The 22,867-nt window shown below is 43.7% G+C and overlaps 1 protein-coding gene across 5 annotated transcripts in view; it reads right to left on the bottom strand.

Moving 5' to 3' along the window:
* Positions 1 to 3,001: 3,001 nt before the first annotated feature.
* The window catches only part of PFKFB1 (6-phosphofructo-2-kinase/fructose-2,6-biphosphatase 1), a 79,864-nt gene continuing 59,998 nt past the window's right edge, over positions 3,002 to 22,867 (bottom strand). For all 5 annotated transcript variants that reach the window (XM_056540258.1, XM_056540257.1, XM_056540256.1 and 2 more), the window contains 7 exons: positions 17,949 to 18,156; positions 16,461 to 16,607; positions 16,162 to 16,266; positions 12,078 to 12,207; positions 9,434 to 9,496; positions 7,372 to 7,436; positions 3,002 to 3,214 (listed from right to left, as the gene is read on the bottom strand). In XM_056540258.1, the coding sequence (XP_056396233.1) occupies positions 3,155 to 3,214; positions 7,372 to 7,436; positions 9,434 to 9,496; positions 12,078 to 12,207; positions 16,162 to 16,266; positions 16,461 to 16,607; positions 17,949 to 18,156 (778 nt within the window). In that variant the 3' untranslated portion in view covers positions 3,002 to 3,154. The remainder of the gene's footprint in view (positions 3,215 to 7,371; positions 7,437 to 9,433; positions 9,497 to 12,077; positions 12,208 to 16,161; positions 16,267 to 16,460; positions 16,608 to 17,948; positions 18,157 to 22,867) is intronic.

Genomic DNA, 22,867 nt, shown 5'->3' on the forward strand with positions numbered 1-22,867 from the left:
AGGTCCGCAGGTTTGAAGACCACTGTTCTATAATAAAACTTTGTTCTAAAAACACATTGCATTTCTTATGGTCTCAATCTCTCACCCCATATGTTTCTGGCTGGTCATTTTGGCTGCTTTGTGCTATAGCCTCTACAAAGGAGGTGACTAGATGTGTCACAAGGACACTGTCAGTGGTTATACTCCAGATACCAGAGGTTAAAATTAAACAGTTAAAAATTATAGACCAAAGGAAGCTGGAGAAATGCAAACTAAGATCCAGGAGAGGCACATTACATTCTTGGCTTCAGCTGTACAGAAGTGGCTACTTACTGTTATTTCTACACTAATCTATACAACCTAAATCGGAGGAAACATGAGTTCTGCCTCCAAATACAGCACTGCACCTGGCTACATGGGGTACTGCAGCTCTGAAAGAAGAAAGCTTTCCAGCATGGGATTAAGTGCAACAGGTACTTTTATTGCGGATCACATGGACGCGTTTCGTGTCAAGCTGGGATAGGAGATAAGATGTTAGATCGCCGCGGTCCCGCAGCTGGGGACCCCGGGGATCGCTGCTGCAGCATCCCGCCATCATTACTGCACAGAGAGAGTTCGCTCTGTGCGTAATGACGGGCGATACAGGGGCTGTAGCAGCGTGACGTTATGGCTCTGCCCCTCGTGACATCATGGCCTGTCCCCTTAATGCAAGTCTATGGCAGGGGGCGTGACGACTGCCATGCCCCCTCCCATAGACTTGTATTGACGGGGGCGGGCCGTGACATCATGAGGAGCGGAGCCGTGATGTAACAATGCTCCGGCCCCTGTATTACCAGTCATTACGTGCAGAGCGATCTCGCTCTGTCTAGGGGTGGAGTACCCCTTTAATCATGGCATGACCAGTTGGTGTCTTCTGTGCTGTCCATGTGATCCGCAATAAAGTACCTGTTGCACTTTATCCCGCGCTGGAAAGCTTTCTTCTTCTATTGCCATTTGGACCCGGAGCAGGTGTTGGCGTGCAGCGGAGGTGAGCCATTATTTCCTTTTTCCTTACTGCAGTTCTGCTTCAATGAGCTGCAAGACATGACCTACTGAAGTTTTTCTAAGACCAAAGTCTAATGGCCTATTCATGCAGGTGGAATATTTTCCAGGCAGACATTCCTATGCGCTGTAGGTGCTAACTCCAACTCAGTCAGCGCTAGAACAGACACTATCTCCATTGACAGCAATACATGTCCCAGCGTATTCCACTGAAAGAATTTTTGGACTTCTCTACCAGAATTTTCCACTTGATTCAGCTTGGAAATTTTGCCATGTGAGTGAGACCTTAAAGCATAACTCCAATGAGGTTATGACAAATCGTAGATTCTCTCGTGAGACCCAGTACAATAGGATTCTATGGCTCTGGTTCTCTCGCTGGAGACTTTTTGCACAGCTATGAGCTGTAGGGAGGACGACACCTTCATTGAGGCACTTAGGTGCCAAATTCAAAATCATTAAATTGTTATGGTGCTTGCACAATAGTAATTTCTCATAACATTGGAGTTACGCTTTTATAGCCACATAGTTTGTTTACATCCCAGCAGAGAACACATTCCTTCTCCTGGGTGAAAAAGGACAATATGGATTATATATATATATATATATATATATATATATATATATATATATATATATACACACACACACACAGGTATGTGTACAAGCAGTAAGGGCTTATGCAGACAAATTATGCTGGGAAGTTCTTACCAATAGATTTTAGGTCCAATTTATTTTTTTTTTGCTAATCAGTATGAGAAACTTATCTGTACCAAATGATCAGGTTGCAAAGGCAACAGTGCCGACCACTGAGTATTGTTGCCTTGGATCCCTGCCCACCCAGAGTATGGTTGCATCTGGTCACACTTGAAGTACTCTGCCCCTAGACATCTTATCCCCTATCCTTTGGATAGGAGATAAGATGTCTGATCGCAGGGGATACACCGATGGGAACCCCCTGCAATGTCTGCTGCGGCACTGTAGTCATCCATTGCACAGAGCAAACTCCGCTCCGTGCCTGAAGTTTAGCGATGCAGCCTTCCCCCTCAATGCAAGTCTATGGGAGGGGGCATGACTGCTGCTACACCCCCCTACCATAGACTTGCATTGAGGGGGCGTGGCGTCACGAGCCTCCGGTGCTGCAGACTGCATTCTGCAGGGGGTCCCAGTGGTGGGACCCCCCACAGACATCGTATCTCCTATCCTTTGGATAGGGGATAAGATGTCTAGGGGCAGAGTACCCCTTTAATGTAATAGTGCAAAGGTCTCTAAACTGCAGCGCTTCAGCTGTTGCAAAACAGCTCCCAACTGTCCAGGCATGATGGGACTTGTTTTGCAACAGCTGGAGGTCTACATTTAGGAGACCACTGCCATAGTACTTATGGACAAGTCCTTTAAAAACTAAGATGCTTAATAGAGCATGAACAGACCCAAAAGGCTTACAGACATGTATGAATCTTTTTAGAAACATTTCCCAGCATTTATATTGTGTCCAGCTATATAGACAATACTCAATACAAGGGACTGACATAGCATAAGGCTGGTTACAGATGGCTGCCACGTTAGTGTCCATATAACAGCCAGGAAATAAACTTGGATGGCTTGTATCCTCGTACAGGCTAGGTACACTCACATGAGCGGACCCACAGCGTATTTTACGCTTCAGATCCGCCGCTGAAGGACCCCTGCATGGTTGCTTTATGTGTGCCTGCTCGGAGTGGAAATACGCTGCTACAAGCAGACACACTGAAGCGATGTGAGTTGCCGCAGATGCAGTGTACTCGCACCCATTGTGGCCGCTCGGTGAGCTAGGCCGAGAGCTGCCGCGATGTGAGAGCATACTGCGCATGCGCTGCCGCTCCGAGCAGGCACATGTAAAGCCATCATGCAGGGGTCCTTTAGCGGGGGATGTGCTGCGTAAAATACGCTGTGGGTCCGCTCGTGTGAACATAAGCTTACAAGCGACCTCTACATTGTGACATGACTCAGGATAAAAACAATGTTACAACAACATATTCCTTAAAAAAAATATTCTAGAACTCTTTAGCGGACTTTTCTGTTTCTCAGCTTCCGGTTTGACAAATTAAAAAAAATACATTAAAAAAAATAAAAATTCAGCTTGTTTCATCATTTTGATTTAAAAGTGTTCTGGGACCGTGTCCAATGCTTCTTCAGGATCACGAGACAGCTCCACATTCTGCAACAAAGCAAATAGTGACTGGCATCAGTAAGTAGGTACCATGTAAAAACTGAAGAGGTTTGTCAGCTTACCGTATATACTCGAGTATAAGCCGAGTTTTTCAGCACGATTTTTCGTGCTGAAAACACCCCCCTCGGCTTATACTCGAGTGAACTCCCCCACCCGCAGTGGTCTTCAACATGCGGACCTCCAGAGGTTTCAAAACTACAACTCCCAGCAAGCCCGGGCAGCCATCGGCTGTCCAGGCTTGCTGGGAGTTGTAGTTTTGAAACCTCCGGAGGTCCGCAGGTTGAAGACCACTGCGGCCTTCAACATCATCCAGCCCCCTCTCACCCCCTTTAGTTCTGAGTACTCACCTCCGCTCGGCGCTGGTCCGGTCCTGCAGGGCTGTCCGGTAAGGAGGTGGTCCGGTGAGGAGGTGGTCCGGGCTGCTATCTTCACCGGGGAGGCCTCTTCTAAGCGCTTCGGGCCCGGCCTCAGAATAGTCACGTTGCCTTGACAACGACGCAGATGCGTCGTTGTCTAGGCAACGGCTCTATTCCGGGCCGGAAGCGCGGAGAAGAGGCGCCCCCGGTGAAGATAGCAGCCCGGACCACCTCCTCACCGGACCACCTCCTTACCGGACAGCCCTGCAGGACCGGACCAGCGCCGAGCGGAGGTGAGTACTCAGAACTAAAGGGGGTGAGAGGGGGCTGGATGATGTTGAAGGCCGCAGTGGTCTTCAACCTGCGGACCTCCGGAGGTTTCAAAACTACAACTCCCAGCAAGCCCGGACAGCCGATGGCTGCCCGGGCTTGCTGGGAGTTGTAGTTTTGAAACCTCTGGAGGTCCGCATGTTGAAGGCCGCAGTGGTCTTCAACCTGCGGACCTCCGGAGGTTTCAAAACTACAACTCCCAGCAAGCCCGGACAGCCGATGGCTGCCCGGGCTTGCTGGGAGTTGTAGTTTTGAAACCTCTGGAGGTCCGCAGGTTGAAGACCACTGAGGGCGAATGATGAGAAGAGGATGATGAAGGGGGGGGGGGGGGTGTGGGGATGATGAAGGGGGGTGGGGATGATGAAGGGGGGGGGGGGGTGTGGGATGATTACAAGGGGATGATGAAGGGGGGATGTGTGGGATGATAAGGGGATGTGTGGGATGATGACAAGGGGATGATGAAGGGGGGATGTGTGGGATGATAAGGGGATGTGTGGGATGATGACAAGGGGATGATGAAGGGGGGATGTGTGGGATGATAAGGGGATGTGTGGGATGATGACAAGGGGATGATGAAGGGGGGATGTGTGGGATAAGGGGATGTGTGGGATGATGACAAGGGGATGATGAAGGGGGGATGTGTGGGACAAGGGGATGATGAAGGGGGGATGTGTGGGATGATAAGGGGATGTGTGGGATGATGACAAGGGGATGATGAAGGGGGGATGTGTGGGATGATGACAAGGGGATGATGAGGATGTTAATGACGGGTCTGGATGATGACCGGGGGGGATGAGGTATTTCCCACCCTAGGCTTATACTCGAGTCAATAACTTTTCCTGGGATTTTGGGTTGAAATTAGGGGTCTCGGCTTATACTCGGGTCGGCTTATACTCGAGTATATACGGTAGTTGTATTAAAAAAGGTTTATTCTAAGATCAAAACTGATCAAAACATATAACCTGACTCCCACAGATGTCATTCCCCAGAACGGAATGAAGCAGCCGCACAACTTCTTGACCACTGCTGTGTGTGTGTGTGGGGGGGGGGGGGGGGGGCACGGGGGTTTGTTGACAATGGGAAAAAACTCCAATTTTATTGATCAGGGGGTCGCAGCAGTCGGACCTCCACTCAACAGATACATATCCATCCGAAGCCTATAAGATTTTATAAAACAGTGGATAACCATTTAAAGGACTCAATAGTGACAGGTTCTGTTCCCTAGGACTTGTGCATAGCAAACCAGTCCTATAGTGACCAGCATCAGGCAGCTGCTGCCAAGGTAAATAAAATCATGGGGTGCATCAATAGGGGCATAGATGCCCATGACAAGGAAATAATTCTACTGCTGTACAAATCACTAGTCAGACCACACATGGAATACTGTGCACAGTACTGGTCAGACCACACATGGAATACTGTGTACAGTACTGGTCAGACCACACATAGAATACTGTGTACAGTACTGGGCACCAGTGTACAAGAAAGATATAGTGGAGCTGGAGAGGGTTCAAAGACGGGCAACCAGGGAAATACGGGAATGGAAGGACTGCAGTACCCAGAAAGATTATCAGAATTAGGGTTATTTAGTTTAGAAAAAAGAAGATTTAGGGGCGACCTAATAACTATGTATAAATATATCAGGGGACAGTACAGAGATCTCTCCCATGATCTATTTATACACAGGACTGTATCTATAACAAGGAGGCATCCTCTACGTCTAGAGGAAAGAAGGTTTCTACACCAGCACAGACGGGGGTTCTTTACTGTAAGAGCAGTGAGACTGTGGAATTCTCTAACAGAGGAAATGGTCATGGATTAAAGGGGTACTCTGCTGCTCAGCATTTGGAACAAACGGTTCCGAACACTGTCGTAGCCCCGCCCCCTCATTACATCACACCCTGCCCCCTCAATGCAAGTCTATGGGGGGGGGGGGGGGCGTGGTGGCTGCCACTCCCCCTCCCATGGACTTGCATTGAGGGGGCGTGGCTATGACGTCACAAACTCCCAGCTCCAGCCTTCTGAACAGTTTGCTCCAAACACTGAGCAGCGGAGTACCCCTTTAAAGAGATCAGGAGGAGCAGAGATGTGTTTCTGAAGAGTAACAACATTACAGGTTATGGATACTAGCTTTATAGGGGCAGAACATTCATCAAGGGATTTATTCAGGTTTGGAGTCCGGAAGGAATTTTCTCAGTAAAATAAGGAAATTTGGCTACTGCTAATAGGCTGAACTGGATAGATGAAGGTCTTCATCAGCCTTACAAACTAACTATGAAGGTTACCATGCTTATGGGGAGGCATTTTTACTGTAAGTGGAGTGCGCCACCAAAAATTAAGCAGTCAACTATTTCGGGACAAGGTTACATTTTAAATCATTTAAATTTGCAATTTCTGGACAATAAAAAGATCAGATTTAAAAACACAAAAAAATAAAACAAACAAACACCCTTACACACTTAAGTGTGTAATTATTACAGCCAACATTCACATGAAAATTAATCTCGCGACTTAAAGGGGTACTCCGCTGCCCTGCTTCGGAAGCTCCACTCCCCAGCGTCCGGAAGTTTATTGTTCTGAACGCTGTGTGCGGGCTTCCGTGTTCAGGGCCGCCCCTCGTGACATCACGCCCGTCCCCTCAACGAAAGTCTATGGGAAGGGGGCGCGACGGCCCAAATACCAATCTGTGTGAGGCAAAAATGTGTCCGATAGCAACCGATCATGACTCCGCTTTCATTTCATCAGAGAAATTAAATCTGAGCCATGATTGGTTGCCATCTGCCTGAGACAAGACGACACTTTTTGTTTCAGAAAGACTAATCTGGGCCTGTGTGTGCACGTAGCCATGGATCACATGAGATGACGACACTCCCCTAATCTTCAGTATTAGAAGGGGTTATCCAGCGGGAGGCGTAGGCAGTTATTCAAAGGGGTACTCCACTGCCCCAGCGGTCGGAACATTTGGTTCTGAACACTGGGTGTGGGCTGCGAGGGTTGTGATGTCAGGGCCACGCCCCCACAATGCAAGTCTATGGGAGGGGGTGACATCACGAGGGGTGTGACAGTGACGTCACGACCCCCGCAGCCCGGACCCAGCGTTCGGAACTAAATGTGGCTTTAAATAAACTTTTGCTTACCTCTTTCGCTTCAGTGACCCGCACCAGTCTCTGATGTCCTGCCTCAGCCAGTGATTGGCTGAGGAGCAGTGTTACACTCCGGGACCAGGCGTCACAATTTCTGACCAAAAGAAGAGCGCAGCTGGGGATCGGAGCGGGTCACTGGAGTGCAGGAGGTAAGTAAGAGTTTTTTTTTTTTTTTTTTAAATGCTGTTAACTGCCTAAGCCCGGAAAAAACAAACTCCCGTTTGATAACCCCTTTAACTTTCCAAGCAGTAATTTGAAAATGGATTTTCTACACAAGACTAATAATTTGGTACACTTTCCGCTACCGTCTACTCACCGATGGCTTTTCTCTGTGTGTATTTACTGCTTCAACATTCAGATAAACGGACTCTACTTTACAACCTATAGGGAGAGAGGTCACATGTTAGTCTTTACTTATTGAATTGTGAGTAAATACGTGGACACATTTTATATATATTATATATATATATATACATATACATATACATATACATATATATACACACAGGATTCTGGCAGAAAGCACTTCTTGTTTGAGTTAAGGCACTGAGTTGCCCATAGCAACCAATCCGATCACTTTCATTTTAAAAAGGCCTGTGCAAAATGAAAGAAGCGATCTGATTGGTTGCTATGGGCAACTCAGCAACCTTTCCTCTGCACAGGTTTTGATAAATCTCCCCCAATGAAACTTTCATTGTTGGAGGATTTGGAGCGGAATAAGGGTGCGGAATTACTCAAGTAAATTCCTCTCCAGTTCCTCAGTGTGAACATACCCTTAGCATTCACATTCAGATTGTGATTCCGGCAGCTGGATACAGTAGGAGAATTTCTAAACAGTTTCATGCCGCATCGCTGTCACCACCCATCCTGAAAAGTCCCCCCCCCCCTCACATATACTAATGCGCCACAAACAGGAAGGTAATATCACCAACCATTCCCATTTTATTAAGGTGTATCCATATAAATGGCCCACCCTGTATATATGTGTTTTCCACCGGAGTGCCCCTTTAATCCTTTTAGTACTTATCAGCTGTTGTATGCTCCACAGGTGTAGTTATTTTTCAGTCTGACCACAGTGCTCTTTGCTGCCACCGCTGTCCATGTCAGGAACTGTCCGGAGCAGGAGAGGTTTGCTATGGAGATTTGGTCCTGGCCTGGACAGTTCCTGACACTGACAGAGGTTGCAGCAGAGAGCACAGTGGTCAGACTGAAAAGAACTACACAACTTCCTGTGGAGCATACAACAGCTGATAAGTACTGGAAGTAGAGATGAGCGAACTTACAGTAAATTCGATTCGTCACGAACTTCTCGGCTCGGCAGTTGATGACTTATCCTGCATAAATTAGTTCAGCTTTCAGGTGCTCCGGTGGGCTGGAAAAGGTGGATACAGTCCTAGGAGAATCTTTCCAAGGACTGTGTCCACCTTTTCCAGCCCACCAGAGCACCTGAAAGCTGAACTAATTTATGAAGGATAAGTCATCAACTGCCGAGCCGAGAAGTTTGTGATGAATCGAATTTACTGTAAGTTCGCTCATCTCTAACTGGAAGGATTAAAGGGGTACTCTGGTGGAACACTTTTTTTTAATCAACTGGTGCCAGAAAGTTAAACAGATTTGTAAATGACTTCTATTAAAAAATCTTTACCCTTCCAGTACTTATTAGCAGCTGTATGCTACAGGGGAAATTCTTTTCTTCTTTTCTTCTCCACAGTTCTCTCTGCTGACACCTCTGTCCGTGTCAGGAACTGTCCAGAGCAGCATAGGTTTGCCATGGGGATTTTCTCCTGCTCTGGACAGTTTCTGATACGGGCATCAGGTGTCAGCAGAGAGCACTGTGGACAAGACAAAAAAAGAAATTCAAAAAGAAAAGAATTTCCTCTATAGCATACAGCTGCTAAAGTACTGGAAGGATAAAGATTTTTTTTTACTAGAAGTAATTTACAAATCTGTTTAACTTTCTGGCACCAGTTCATTTAAAAAAAAAAAAGTAAAAAAAAGTTTTCTACCGGAGTACCCCTTTAAAATTTTTAAATAGAATTTACAAATCTGTATAACTTTTTGGAACCAATTGATTTGAAAATATTTTTTTTTTCCCACCGGAGTACCCCTTTAAATAGGGGGAATCTTTTTGAAATGATCAGACATACCATGATCAATCTAAAAATTGCAAAATTACATGATGGAAAACTGCACCTTATTTTGCAATATGTTCATAGGGGCACAAACGCACCCGTGTGAATTCGTGCAGACCCACAGGAGCAGGGTTTTGGGTGGGGACACCATGCTGTTTTAGACGTGGCACGTTTTCCGTGTCCAAAACAAAGCATCATATACTGGACTGAGCGCATACTTTGCCATGTTCTATGTAAGCATCTCACCATAAGCTACAGGCGTCAGTTTCAGCACTGTGTGAAGAGGGCATTTCAGGTATGGTAGTTCTTCTGCAAAAAAACAAAAGAAATTGATTTTTTGATGCTTTGATGCTGTTGATGCTTTCTTGGGAGAGTGCAGTGGTATAATAGGGATTCCCATAAGGACATGTTTACAAGACATAAGTGTCAGTCACCATGTTGGCTAAGATTACACGTGAGCTAAGAGTTATAAAGCAATAGTAAAACATCCAGAAAACGAAAGAAGAAAAGAGGCACATCAGGATAACGTGAAGGTAAAATCCATGTGTAGAGTAACACATGGTAGGGGGAGGACAAAAATGCAGGAGGCAAAAAGAAAGGGCAACAATTGTTTCGCACAGGCAATGTGCTTCTACTGGCCCCTCTGGGGCCAGTAGAAGCGCATTGCCTGTGCGAAACAATTGTTGTCCCTTCTTTTTGCCTCCTGCATTTTTGTCCTCCCCCTACCATGTGGGGCCAGTAGAAGCACATTGCCTGTGCGAAACAATTGTTGCCCCTTCTTTTTGCCTCCTGCATTTTTGTCCTCCCCCTACCATGTGGGGCCAGTAGAAGCACATTGCCTGTGCGAAACAATTGTTGTCCCTTCTTTTTGCCTCCTGCATTTTTGTCCTCCCCCTACCATGTGGGGCCAGTAGAAGCACATTGCCTGTGCGAAACAATTGTTGCCCCTTCTTTTTGCCTCCTGCATTTTTGTCCTCCCCCTACCATGTGGGGCCAGTAGAAGCACTTTGCCTGTGCGAAACAATTGTCGCCCCTTCTTTTTGCCTCCTGCATTTTTGTCCTCCCCCTACCATGTGGGGCCAGTAGAAGCACATTGCCTGTGCAAAACAATTGTTGCCCCTTCTTTTTGCCTCCTTCATTTTTGTCCTCCCCCTACCATGTGGGACCAGTAGAAGCACTTTGCCTGTGCGAAACAATTGTTGTCCCTTCTTTTTGCCTCCTGCATTTTTGTCCTCCCCCTACCATGTGTTACTCTACACGGAATAACAGTCCTGGATTTTACCTCCAAGTTATCCCGGTGTGCCGCTTTTCTTCTTTCGTTTTCTGGATCCATGGACTGTTTCTTACAAGCCGTGCTCCCGTGGATGTGAGAGGAAATCACCTCATTATATGACCAAGAGCAACACCAAGCTCCTACTACAGGAACAGATAGATCCACTTACCGTATAGTTGCTTTGTTTGCCGTTTTTCTACATTCCTTGTATAAAATAGTAAAACATGCCTTGGGGTGCACGATGACTTGGTGGGTAACATGTTCTGCTCTGACCATATAGACTTGTTTGCAGGACATATTGGGGGATATTTATCAAAGGATTTAGACTGTTTTTTCCTGTCTAAATTTGTCGCACAGAAAGTTGCAGTCTAAATATGTGCGACTTTTTTTGCGACTTTTGTTCCAGAGGATTTTTAGACGGAAATGCATTGGAAAATGCATTGGTGCTGAATTTATCAAAAGCGACTTTTCAGCGACAAGTCGCATCGGCTGAAAGTACGCCGAAATGTCAGTCCATGCTGGAGCAGGTTTAAATATAGTCTAAAGCATAGATCCCGAAGTCTGCGCGCAGAATTTATCAAGAGCTGTGCGCCTTTTGATAAATTAGGTGCACAATAGACCAGCCTAATGCTCTGTAGTTTGTCACGCCCCCTCCCATAGACTTGCATTGAGGGGGTGGGGTGTGAGGTCATGAGGGGGCGGGGCTATGACATCACAAGCTCCCGTCGCCGGCTCCAGCATTCAGAACAGTTTGTTCCAAACGCTGAGCAGCGGAGTACCACTTTAATTCCTTTTTGTCACTTTGTGTTCACTTTGCCGGTCACAAGGATATTTCAGGGTTTGGTGTGCTTTTGGGAGTCCCTGCTGGAGGTGTGTGTGGTACCTCATGTCCCTGCTCTCCATGGTGGACACAAGGGAGGCAGCCCAATTGGAAGCCAGGAGCAAACTGGCACCTCCCTAGGGAGGACATCGATCCTAAAAATTTGCAGGTGCCTACTGGCCTAGAGGAATAGGGAATGGGTTTTAGGGATGATTTTTTAAGATTGGGCTGTGAAAGTGCACAAGGATGAAGTCTTTGTGTTGTGCGCTGCACTTTGTATGTACTTTATGGTTGAACATGTATTATCATGAAGCAACTTGCAGGAGACTGTTAGTTACTCCTATTCCTCGCCGCTTGGCAATCTCCTCTGGCGTACAGGAAAAAGAATGCAAGAGCCAGCGCTGCGTCTTCAGGTTTATTAAGAGGTATAAGTCAGGCACAGGATAATGCACATACCGCCACACTGGACAAAATGTGACGCGTTTCGGGTCACGTGACCCTTTGTCAAACAGATCTGTTTGACAAAGGGTCACGTGACCCGAAACGCGTCACATTTTCTCCGGTGTGGTGGTATGTGCATTATCCTGTTCCTGACTTCTACCTCTTAATAAACCTGAAGACGCAGAGCTGGCTCTTGCATTCTTTTTCATGTATTATCATATTCGTATGTACATATCATAAATAGCCAATTTTAATTCATTTGGCTCCAAGCCAGTGCTTCGTTGTATATGTCAGATTAGAAGAGACCATATCACTAGGTAACGTTTATTTAATCTTGTAAACATAGAATCAAATACCTGCACTTTTGTCCAGAAAATAAGCCAGCAAACAGCGCATGACAGCCTGGTGACAGATCACTAAGACGTTTTCCTGACGCTCCAGCTCCATGATAACTGGCTCCAGTCTCTGCACCAAGTCCTCATAGGACTACATAAAAATACAAAAAACTTATTGTTGTTAGAATTCCAGACAAGGTAATTGCAAAATCATCAATTCAACAACGTACACAGGATCTCAGAGGAAGCCCTAGATCCTACAACATCAAATAGGTCTGCGACGGTATTACTTTTAAGTGTTACTGTTGTTAAAAAATAAATAAAATTTGACGTGTCAGAAAAACATCCAGAGTTTTGATAGATTGGGGTCTTGATGCTGAGCCCTCCACGGACCGCTAGAACAGATGGGGAGAACCACTTGGCACTTCTCCCCCTTGTCCTGCAGCGAGGAGATAAGAGCTTTAGCCTAAAGCTGGAAAAATGTCCTGTATGACACCTCTGGCATTTACCATCTTGGGGGTGGGATAAGAAAGGGGCCAAGAGGACTGAATTGATTTAAAGGGGTATTCCAGGGGAAAAAAAATGTTTTATATCAACTGGCTCTAGAAAGGTAAACAGATTTGTAAATTACTTCTATTAAAAAATCATATTCCTTTCAGTACTTATGAGCTGCTGAAGTTGAGTTGTTCTTTTCTGTCTAAGTGCTGTCTGATGACCCCTGTCTCGGGAACCGCCCATGGCAAACCTAATTCTACTCTGTGCAGTTCCAGACACAAGCAGAGATGTCAGCAGAGAGCACTGTTGCCAGACAGAAAACAACAACTCAACTTCAGCAGCTGATAATTATTGAAAGGATTAACATTTTTTAATAGAAGTCATTTACAAATCTGTTAAACTTTCTGGAGCCAGTTGATAAAAAAAATAAATAAATAAAAAGTTTTTTCCTGGAATACCCCTTTAAAGTCAACATGCCCATTCCTTTTCCTCTTATGAGAGATATTAGGGGATATTTTGGATATTTGAGATGGGAGCAAATTTACCAAGCTTATTACGGTTGGTAATCGGGTGGCTCTTTGCTTCAATCAGCCATTAGCCACAAATCTCCATAATCATTGGCCACACAGCCCCAATTTTTTTATTTATTTTTTGGTCAACTGACAAATAAGTATCTGCACGTTTGTTGGCTGATCACTATGCAATGTCGGCCAAATGCAACATCTAATAGGGCCTTAAAGGGGTACTCCGCAGCTCAGCGTTTGGAACAAACTATTCCGAACGTTCCGGGAGTTCGTGACGTCATAACTCCACCCCCTCATGACATCACTCCCCGCCCCCTCAATGCAAGTCTATGGGAGGGGGCGTGACATACGTCACGCCCCCTCCCATAGACTTGCATTGAGGAGGCGAGGTGTGACATCATGAGGGGGCAGGGCTATGACATCATGAGCTCCTGACTCCAGCGTTTGGAACAGTTTGTCCCAAACGCTGAGCAGCGGAGTACCCCTTTAACAAGTCACCTAGTCAAAATAATCCAATAAAAAGTCTATAAACAACTGCAAAAGGCTGAGGCCGGTTTTGTTCTTTGAGTCTCCGCTCTCTTTGGTGCTGACACTATTGGATAGCTGAATGGGTATAAAAGCAAACTGTACCTTTCCTGGTTGCCAACATCTCCTTTTTATTTCTTAGCCAAGTGTCATGGGAGTGGAGCTGAGCTATTTAAAGTGCCATAGCCTGGCATACCTTCTCACTTGACCTCACCTTTCAGCCCTTCCTTGACCGACATACAGGGGTCCATCAAGTTACAATAATATTTGGCTACAGGAGGACCATTGTAGGTTAATCCCATTGTTTGTTGAGCCCATAACTCTATGGAAACCTGGTAATTGGTTCTAAAGCCCCAAAATGTCATCCAAAAATAGGAAATAAGTAGATAACTAATACAGATAAAGCAAATCCTTACATATAAAAGTAAGAAAGATCTGCTGGGAGCTGTAATCATTGTCTATGTAGAGGACAGGAGCTTCTTCAGGGTCCTGTACAGTACACAATGTCCTAAAAAAGTAATGGAGCCGCCCTCACCTGGTGTCCAAAGGAGCAGCTAACCCTGGCACAGGTAAAGATTACAGAACATGTAATACCTCCCTGTACTGTAGGGGGCATTACCAGACACCAGTCAGTGCATGCACTTCAGTAATACAGGTAAAGAGTAGTACAGAACATGTAATACCTCTATGTACTGTAGGAAGCGCTACCAGACACCAGTCAGTGCATGCACTTTAGTAATACAGGTAAAGAGTAGTACAGAACATGTAATACCTCCCTGTACTGTAGGAGGCGCTACCAGACACCCAGTCAGTACATACACTTCAGTAATACAGGTAAAGAGTACAGAACATGTAATACCTCCCTGTACTGTAGGGGGCGTTACCAGACACCAGTCAGTGCATGCACTTCAGTAATACAGGGGTTTAACCAGTAAATGCCCATTCTGATTGGTCAGTTCTTCCAGCCAATGACAGGTATCACAGATCTGGACTGCCTGTACATTGTAGGTTGAGTCTGGTTTCAAGTTACAATAGTCCAGAAAAGACCATTGTATGTTGGAATTATTGTAACCTGAGACCATTGTAAGTTGAGGGATCACTGTACTGAGGCCTGTACATCCATCAATGAGGGGCTGGGAGGTAAGGGTCCTATCTTCTTGACACATGGCTAAGAAATATAAGGGCAATTTTATAAGTTTGGCAACCACCGTCATCCTCAGGATAGGTACAGTTTGTTTTTATTTCCCAACAGCTATCCAATGGGGTCTGCAGCTCTAAGCAGCAAATACAGCTGACAGATTCCCTTTAAAGCAGTGAGAATTTTTCGGGCACCAGTACTTCACAGCAAAAAACTACTAAGAATGTTGTAAAACAATAATAATAATAATAAAATAAAAAGTCATATTCTCCTTACTGATCCCCTTCTGCTCCCATTCAGACATGGTCAGACAGATGTGACATGTGACCACAGTAATAGCCCATTGCAGCCAAGGATTGTCATTGCCACATGCTGTATTAAGTAGTATGACTTCTATTATTGACAAATTATTATTATTTTTTTTTTTAAAGGGGCAGTACATCCAGTTTAGAGTGACCCTTTTCATAAGATAATTAAAGAGGTATTCCAGGAAATTGTATTTTTATTTTTTTATATATATATATCAACTGGCTCCAGAAAGCTAAACAGATTTGTAAATTACCCTACTTCTATTAAAAAAAATTGTAAATCCTTCCAATAATTATCAGCTGCTGAAGTTGAGTTTTTTTTTTCTGTCTGGCAACAGTGCTCTCTGCTGACATCTCAGCTTGTCTCAGGAACTGAACAGAGTAGAAGAGGTTTGCTATGGGGATTTGCTTCTACTCTGGACAGTTCCAGAGACAGGTGTCATCAGAGAGCACTTAGACTGAAAAGAACAACTCAACTTCAGCAGCTCATAAGTACTGAAAGGATTAAGACATTTTTTTATAGAAGTAATTTACAATTCTGTTTAACTCTCTGGAGCCAGTTGATTTGAAGATAGATAGATAGATAGATAGATAGATAGCAAAATAAAGAGGTTTGGGGACCACCGTGTAGCAGGATTCCAGATCCACGTGGGTGCCAAGCTCCGGGAACAGACCAATTCCCAGAAAGTACAGAAAAAAGGTAGAAGCGGCACTCCGGCTTGTAGGTGAAACGATCACAAAATTTATTCACACATCTGTGCAGGCAACGTTTCGGCTCAACAATAGAGCCTTTCTCTCTATTGTGGAGCCGAAACGTTGCCTGCACAGATGTGTGAATAAATTTTGTGATTGTTTCACCTACAAGCCGGAGTGCCGCTTCTACCTTTTTATTTATATTATATATATATATATATATATAATATGTATATATATATTTTTTTTTTATATAGTTTTTTCCTAGAGAACCGCTTTAAGATTATAGGGACTGAAGAACTACATTCAGCCAAAAGCTGCTACCACAATTTAAGCAATATTTTTATTGCAATGAATGTCCCACATATGAGAGGGAGGAGGGGAAACCTACTACAATCCATGATCGATGAATCCACACTCACCTCTCCCTTGGGGTATCTGTATCGGTATTTGTCCTGGTCCCTTAGTGCAAATTCTTCAGGAAAATGTTCTTGTATTTCTTCATAGGTCATCTCCTCACACACACCCTGGAATGGAAAAAAAGCAGATTTAATTGACCGGGGTAAGTGCTACCGTATATTTAGGTAGCCTTCGGCTGTCCGGGCATGCTAGGAGTTGTAGTTTTGCAACAGCTGGAGGCACACTGTTGGTGAATGCAACCTATCTACAGACTCCAGAGCAGCTGTAGGTTTAATTCTAAGAGATAATATAGTTCACTTACAGCATCAATCTCATTCAAGGCTTTCCACTGCTCATAAGGGACATTCAATGCTTCTGCTGTCTGGATGGTGCGCTTCATATGACTGGTCCATACTTTCAGGTCTGAAATCTTCTGTGATCTAACAAAGTTACCCAGAGCATGAGCGTACTAGAAAGCAAAAAAATAATAATATAATTTTATATATAATTTTAATATTATATATATTTATTACTTACATTCATATTATAATTATATATATTTATATTATAATATATTTTTATTATATATTAAAGGGGTATTCCAGGGAAAAAAATTTTTTTTTATATATCAACTGGTTCCAGAAAGTTGAACAGATTTGTAAATTACTTCTATTAAAAAAATCTTAATCCTTTCAGTACTTATGAGCTTCTTGAGTTTAGGTTGTTCTTTTCTGTCTAAGTGCTCTCTGATGACACGTGTCTCGGGAAATGCCAAGTTTAGAAGCAAATTCCCATAGCAAACCTCTTCTAAACTGGGCGGTTCCCGAGACACGTGTCATCAGAGAGCACTTAGACAGAAAAGAACAACCTAAACTCAAGAAGCTCATAAGTACTGAAAGGATTAAGATTTTTTAATAGAAGTAATTTACAAATCTGTTTAACTTTCTGGAGCCAGTTGATATATATAAAAAAAAAGTTTTTTTCCTGGATAACCCCTTTAATACATTTTATATATAATATATAAATTAGATATAGTATTTATATAATTTATTACACAATTGTAATAACGAGAATATTTATTAGTAGTAGCAGTGAAAATAATTTATGTTATAAATTAAATTTAGATAGGTTATTGAACACACGCACATATATACATTATATAATAATATATATATTAATTATATAATTACACAATAATTGTAACAACAAGAATATTTATTAGATCGGCAGTGAGAGAGCGGGTCGGTACTGAACCGTATAGTGGAGCTCTGATGCTGGGGTTGCTGTAATCAGACAGGTGGAGATATGGAGAATATTTATTAGTAGTAGTCATTAAAATAAATTATATTATAAATTATATATAGATCGAGAGATTATTGAACACACTTCTATTATAATATTATAAATATATATATATATATATATTTTATTTTATTATACATTTTTTTGTCTTATTAGAATATATATTAGTATTATTATATAATTTTTTTCATAATATATATATATATATATATATATATATATATATATAGATATATAGATAGATAGATAGATTGATAGATACTATAGATTTTGTTCATTTAGAGTTTTGTGGTTGATGCATATAATCCATAACTACTGCTACCTGTATAGGTTATACCTTTATATAACAAGGTAGGTGTATATTCCATTCAAGCCCCCTGAAAGGCCAGATGACCATCCCTATGGGCGCAGTATTGAGTCCCATGGTCGTCTTGGGAAGTGCAGATGCATTTTCAATCCAATACTCTGGAAGCAACCTCTATGGGCACAGAACGAAGAATATTCTTACCTGCTTCCCACGAGGTGAAAGCCCAGTGTCCCCTCCAATCCTGCCCATGAGGTTGAGTTCACTTTCCCCATGCCGGGATAGGTAGATGGAGCGAGGGGTCACGTGGATATTCATCAGGTAGTAAACGGTGCGGCTCTGAATGTGATCCTGGACTCTGTTCACCAGATATCGGTTCCCAACATTAAAAATCTTAATATAAGACAGATCACTGAAATGGAGAACAGACCGGTAAGTGATGGTGAAGGGCAGTTATCAACATATTACAGCTGTATAAACTGTTTACAAAAAAATAGTCATAATTATATATATACACACATATACAGTGGTCCCTCAACATACGATGGTAATCCGTTCCAAGTGGACCATCGTTTGTTGAATCCATCGTATGTTGAGGGATCCGTGCAATGTAAAAGTATAGGACAGTAGTCTACAAACTGCGGACCTCCAGATGTTGCAAAACTACAACACCCAGCATGCCCGGACAGCCGTTGGCTGTCCGGGCATGCTGGAAGTTGTAGTTTTGCAACATCTGGAGGTCTGCAGGTTGAAGACCACTGGCATAGGAAGTTGTACTCACCTGTCCCCGCCGCTCCAGACAGTCACCGCTGCCCTGGATGTCGGCGTCCATCGCTGTCGCCGCATCCCCGGGGTGTCCCCGTCGCTCCGGCAAGGCCTCTGCTTCCCCGGCATCCTCGCTCTCCGTCACCGCCATCACGTCGCTACGCACGCCGCTCCTATTGGATGACGGGACGGCGTGTGCAGCGACATGACGACGATGGAGAGCGCCGACGATGCAGGGGATCCCCAAGAGGACGCGCCGGAGCCCCGAGGACAGGTAAGTGATCGTCAGCGGACCACATGGGGCACCGTAAACGGCTATCCGGTGGTAGCTGAAGCAGTCTGCGCTGCCGGATAGCCGTTTATGCGATGGCCCCGACATACAAAAGCATCGTATGTTGATGCTGCCTTCAACATGCGATGGCCTCTGAGAGGCCATCGCATGTTGAAATTATCTTATGTCGGGGCAATCGTAGGTCGAGGGGTCACTGTATGTATGTATGTATGTATGTATATATATATTTGTCCTCTTGTGGTTGAATATTTTATTCTGCTTTATCTAAATCACCTAAACTAACAACAGAAATAAACATACACAAATGTTATGGCATAAAGGTTGTCATGACATCTACAGGTATGTGCCCCAAAGCAATATAGAATTAGGTCTGGTTCTTATGGTCACACAATGGCTGCCGCCACTCAATCTGTTCGGCTGGGTTCACATAGGTCCGGCATCTGGCATAGGTGAACTCAGCCTAGATCTTGACACAACTGTTGACAACGTGCATCAGTTGTCATGAGTTGTATGACATCCGGCGTCCATTGTTTCTGGATGCCGGACAGGGGAACGCAGCAAGCTGCGCTCCTCTGTCCGGTGCCATCTGGCGTGTCAAAATTGAGATGCTTGATGATTCTGAACTGTCCCATTCAAATGAATGGGATCAGTTCTAGTATCCGTTTCCCTCCGGTTCATGCCAGAGGGAAACTATGCCGGACACATGTGAACCCAGTTTTACCTGATTTAATCCGTCCACAACAACATGTACATCATTCTCACAGGAAGGAAGAAATATTTGGGCTTTGGAGCGGAGCAGCTGATCCCAACAGTCATCGACTAGGATGGAAGATCACTATGATCCTGGTAGTTTACCCCCTAGATGCCACAGTCAACAACAACTGTAGCATTTAGAAAGTTAGGAAAGTTAAAGGGGTTGTGCGCTGCCCTGACTTAAGGAGTTCCGCTCACAGTGTCCGGAAGTTCATTACTCCGAACGCTGTGTGTGGGCTTCCGTGTTCGCAGCCGCCGGGCGTGACGTCACGCCCTGCCCCTCAACGAAAGTCTATGGGACTTAGACTTTGGTAGAGGGGCCGGGCGTGACATCACGAGGGGGCGGGTGAGACGTGGCGAGGGGCCGGGCGTGACGTCACGCCCGGCGGCTGCGAACACGGAAGCCCACACACAGCGTTCGGAGTAATGAACTTCCGGACGCTGTGAGCGGAGCTCCGAAAATTAGGGCAGCGCACAACCCCTTTAAGACACCCAATTGCAGGGTGCTGAACAGTTAAGAGGACCACGAGGGGACCTATTATAGGCCCCTATACCTACCATCCTAATACACCCTGCATAAAGAGCTATGAAAGCAAAAAAGTTTATAATCAGTTTTTTGTCACATTGCCTCCCTGTAAAATAGAAATAAAAAGCTACTTCAAATTGTTGCATGAAAAAATAAATAAATAAATAAATAGAAATAAAATTCTTTTTTTTATCCCTCTGCATGGGGAGATTTTGTTGTTTGCTTATTTTGAAAATGGAAAATAAAAAGAGCAATATTAAATAGAGTTTTGTTTTCTTTAGTTTTGGAGTATAATTACTGTGTGGTAAAAATAACACCGACAACTTGAATGACATTACCAGGTATATTTTTCGGAGCAGAATCCCACTGATCTCAACAGGATACTGCCGCTCAGTGCACAGTACGAATGTTCTGCAGCGGAACATGCAATGAGCATTCAGATTCCGCTGAAAGAAGGAACATGTTCTTTTTTCGGCAGAATTTCCCCCAGAATAGTCAATGTGAATTTGAATTGCAAGGGTTTCATTTCTGTAGCAAAATCCACACGAAATTAAACTTTCCAGGTGGTGCGGATCCGCTGTTGAAATTTAGAGGAAATTCGCTGTCGAATTTGCATAATGTTCATAGGTCCTTAGGGTATATTCATACTGAGTTAACTCCAAGGAATAAATTTTGTCAAGAAAACCTGCCCTTCTACTCTACTGCGAATTGTCCTGGAAATGTTGCAGTGTGATCAGATTTATGGAATCCTATTAAATGAATAGGGTTTTGTTGCAAAGTGGAATCTGCGTGGAATTTCCTCAGTGTTAATACAATTGTTTAAATTTCCCTGCAGCGCCACCACAGGAGAAATAAGGCATTACAATCAATTTTTAAAACGATGGGCTGTTTGTATAGTGCTTGACAGAAAGTCACTTTCCAAGAGATGGTGATCCTAAACAGGGGACCCTTGTATCAACTAAGACTCCCCTAACAGGGTGTATAAAATATATGTTCTTACCTGGACACGGGGAAAAAGACAGAACACTGTGCACCAGTATACAACAGGGGCTGGAAACATTGGTGGCCGTACATATCGCTTTAAGATTTCCATCCATAAATAATATTCTAACACATCCCTAGTATCACAGCCATTTATAAGAAAGACAATACTGGAGAGAGTTTAAGAAGTCAAAAGGAGCCACCGAAACATACAAAACACATGATACAAACCAGTGATCCACCATGATGACAATGTCTACGATTACCACAACTAATCACTCCCATTGAGTACAATATTTGGGCACATCCATATACAGATTAAGGATTCTACCTGCAGAGACCGAGCACAATCCATATTGCAGAATTAAGGACAGACAGGCTGGAACTTACATGTTTTGTGAAGTCCATGTGACATATCCACATGAGAAGCAAGACGCCTGGTATGAGGTTTTCAACGAGAAGACATTAAGTTGGGGGAAGGCTTCTCCTCCCTCTGTTATCTGGCAATCCAGCTGTAACTGGCTCCAAACCAATCCATAGCTGGGACTTGGAGTGTCCCCGCTGTGGCATTAGGAGTATTACACCCCCTGGTAAACTTGTGCTTGGACTGACTGTCCATTAAGGTCTCAGGTTGCAAGGACAAAAAAAAACTAGTTCAGCAAAATAATTGACACGTTAAAGCTGCACAATGGCGCCTTAATCCTTCCATCTACAATCAGGGAAGTCAAACACGTATAGCTCAAAAAACAATATAAAAGAAGAGTCAGTGCTGTATACTGAGGGATTAGAAGGAACAAAAATATCTGAATCTTAAATCTAATATCATCAGGGTGACGCAACAATGACTGGAGGGCTGCAGCCCCATTGTTTTTAAGTCTAAACTGGAGACTTCTTGGGCTTTCGCGATCCAGAGGGAACATACCAACAAAGAGTTTTTCCTTTTTTAAAGGGGTCCTCCGGTGAAATGTTTTTTTTTTTTTTTTTTAAATCAACTGGTGCCAGAAAGTTGAACAGATTTGTAAATTACTTCTATTAAAAAAATCTTAATCCTTCCTGTACTTATTAGCTGCTGAATACTACAGTGGAAATTCTTTTCCGTTTGAAACATTCAGCAGCTAATAAGTACAGGAAGGATTAAGATTTTTTTAATAGAAGTAATTTACAAATCTGTTTAACTTTCTGGCACCAGTTGATTTTTTGAGAGTACCCCTTTAAATTTTTAGAGTACCCCTTTAAATTTATTACCTAATGCTGGATCGACCCTAGAACCTTTACTTACTAGGAGTTAATACCTCCATAACAAAAGTCTAGTAGGACCCCATACATTTCTGCAGTTGTCATATACATCTGTGTCCCCTAAACATCATAAAATATAGTTACATGTCATCATTTAAAAGGGATTCTATCCATCGTTCTACATGATAAAAAGCTAAAAATGTCAGCAGCACAGCAATGAATAAAGTGCAATTGCTCAGGAACCGTCTTAAGATCCCGTTCAATAAACAAAAGCAATACAGTGGTCCCTCAAGTTACAATATTAATCGGTTCCAGGACGACCATTGTATGTTGAAACCATTGTATGTTGAGACCAGAACTCTATGGAAACCTGGTAGTTGGTTCTGAAGCCCCAAAAGGTCATCCAAAAATAGGAAAAAAAGTGAGGATTAAAGAAAAATAAGTAGATAACTAATATAGATAAAGCAAATCCTTACATATAAAAGCAAGAAAGATCTGCTGGGAGCTGTAATCACTGTCTGTGTCAGTGTTTCCCATCCAGGGGGCCTCCAGCTGTTGCCAAACTACAAC

Source organism: Hyla sarda, chromosome 9, assembly GCF_029499605.1.
Source record: "Hyla sarda isolate aHylSar1 chromosome 9, aHylSar1.hap1, whole genome shotgun sequence".
Taxonomy (NCBI): Eukaryota; Metazoa; Chordata; class Amphibia; order Anura; family Hylidae; genus Hyla; species Hyla sarda.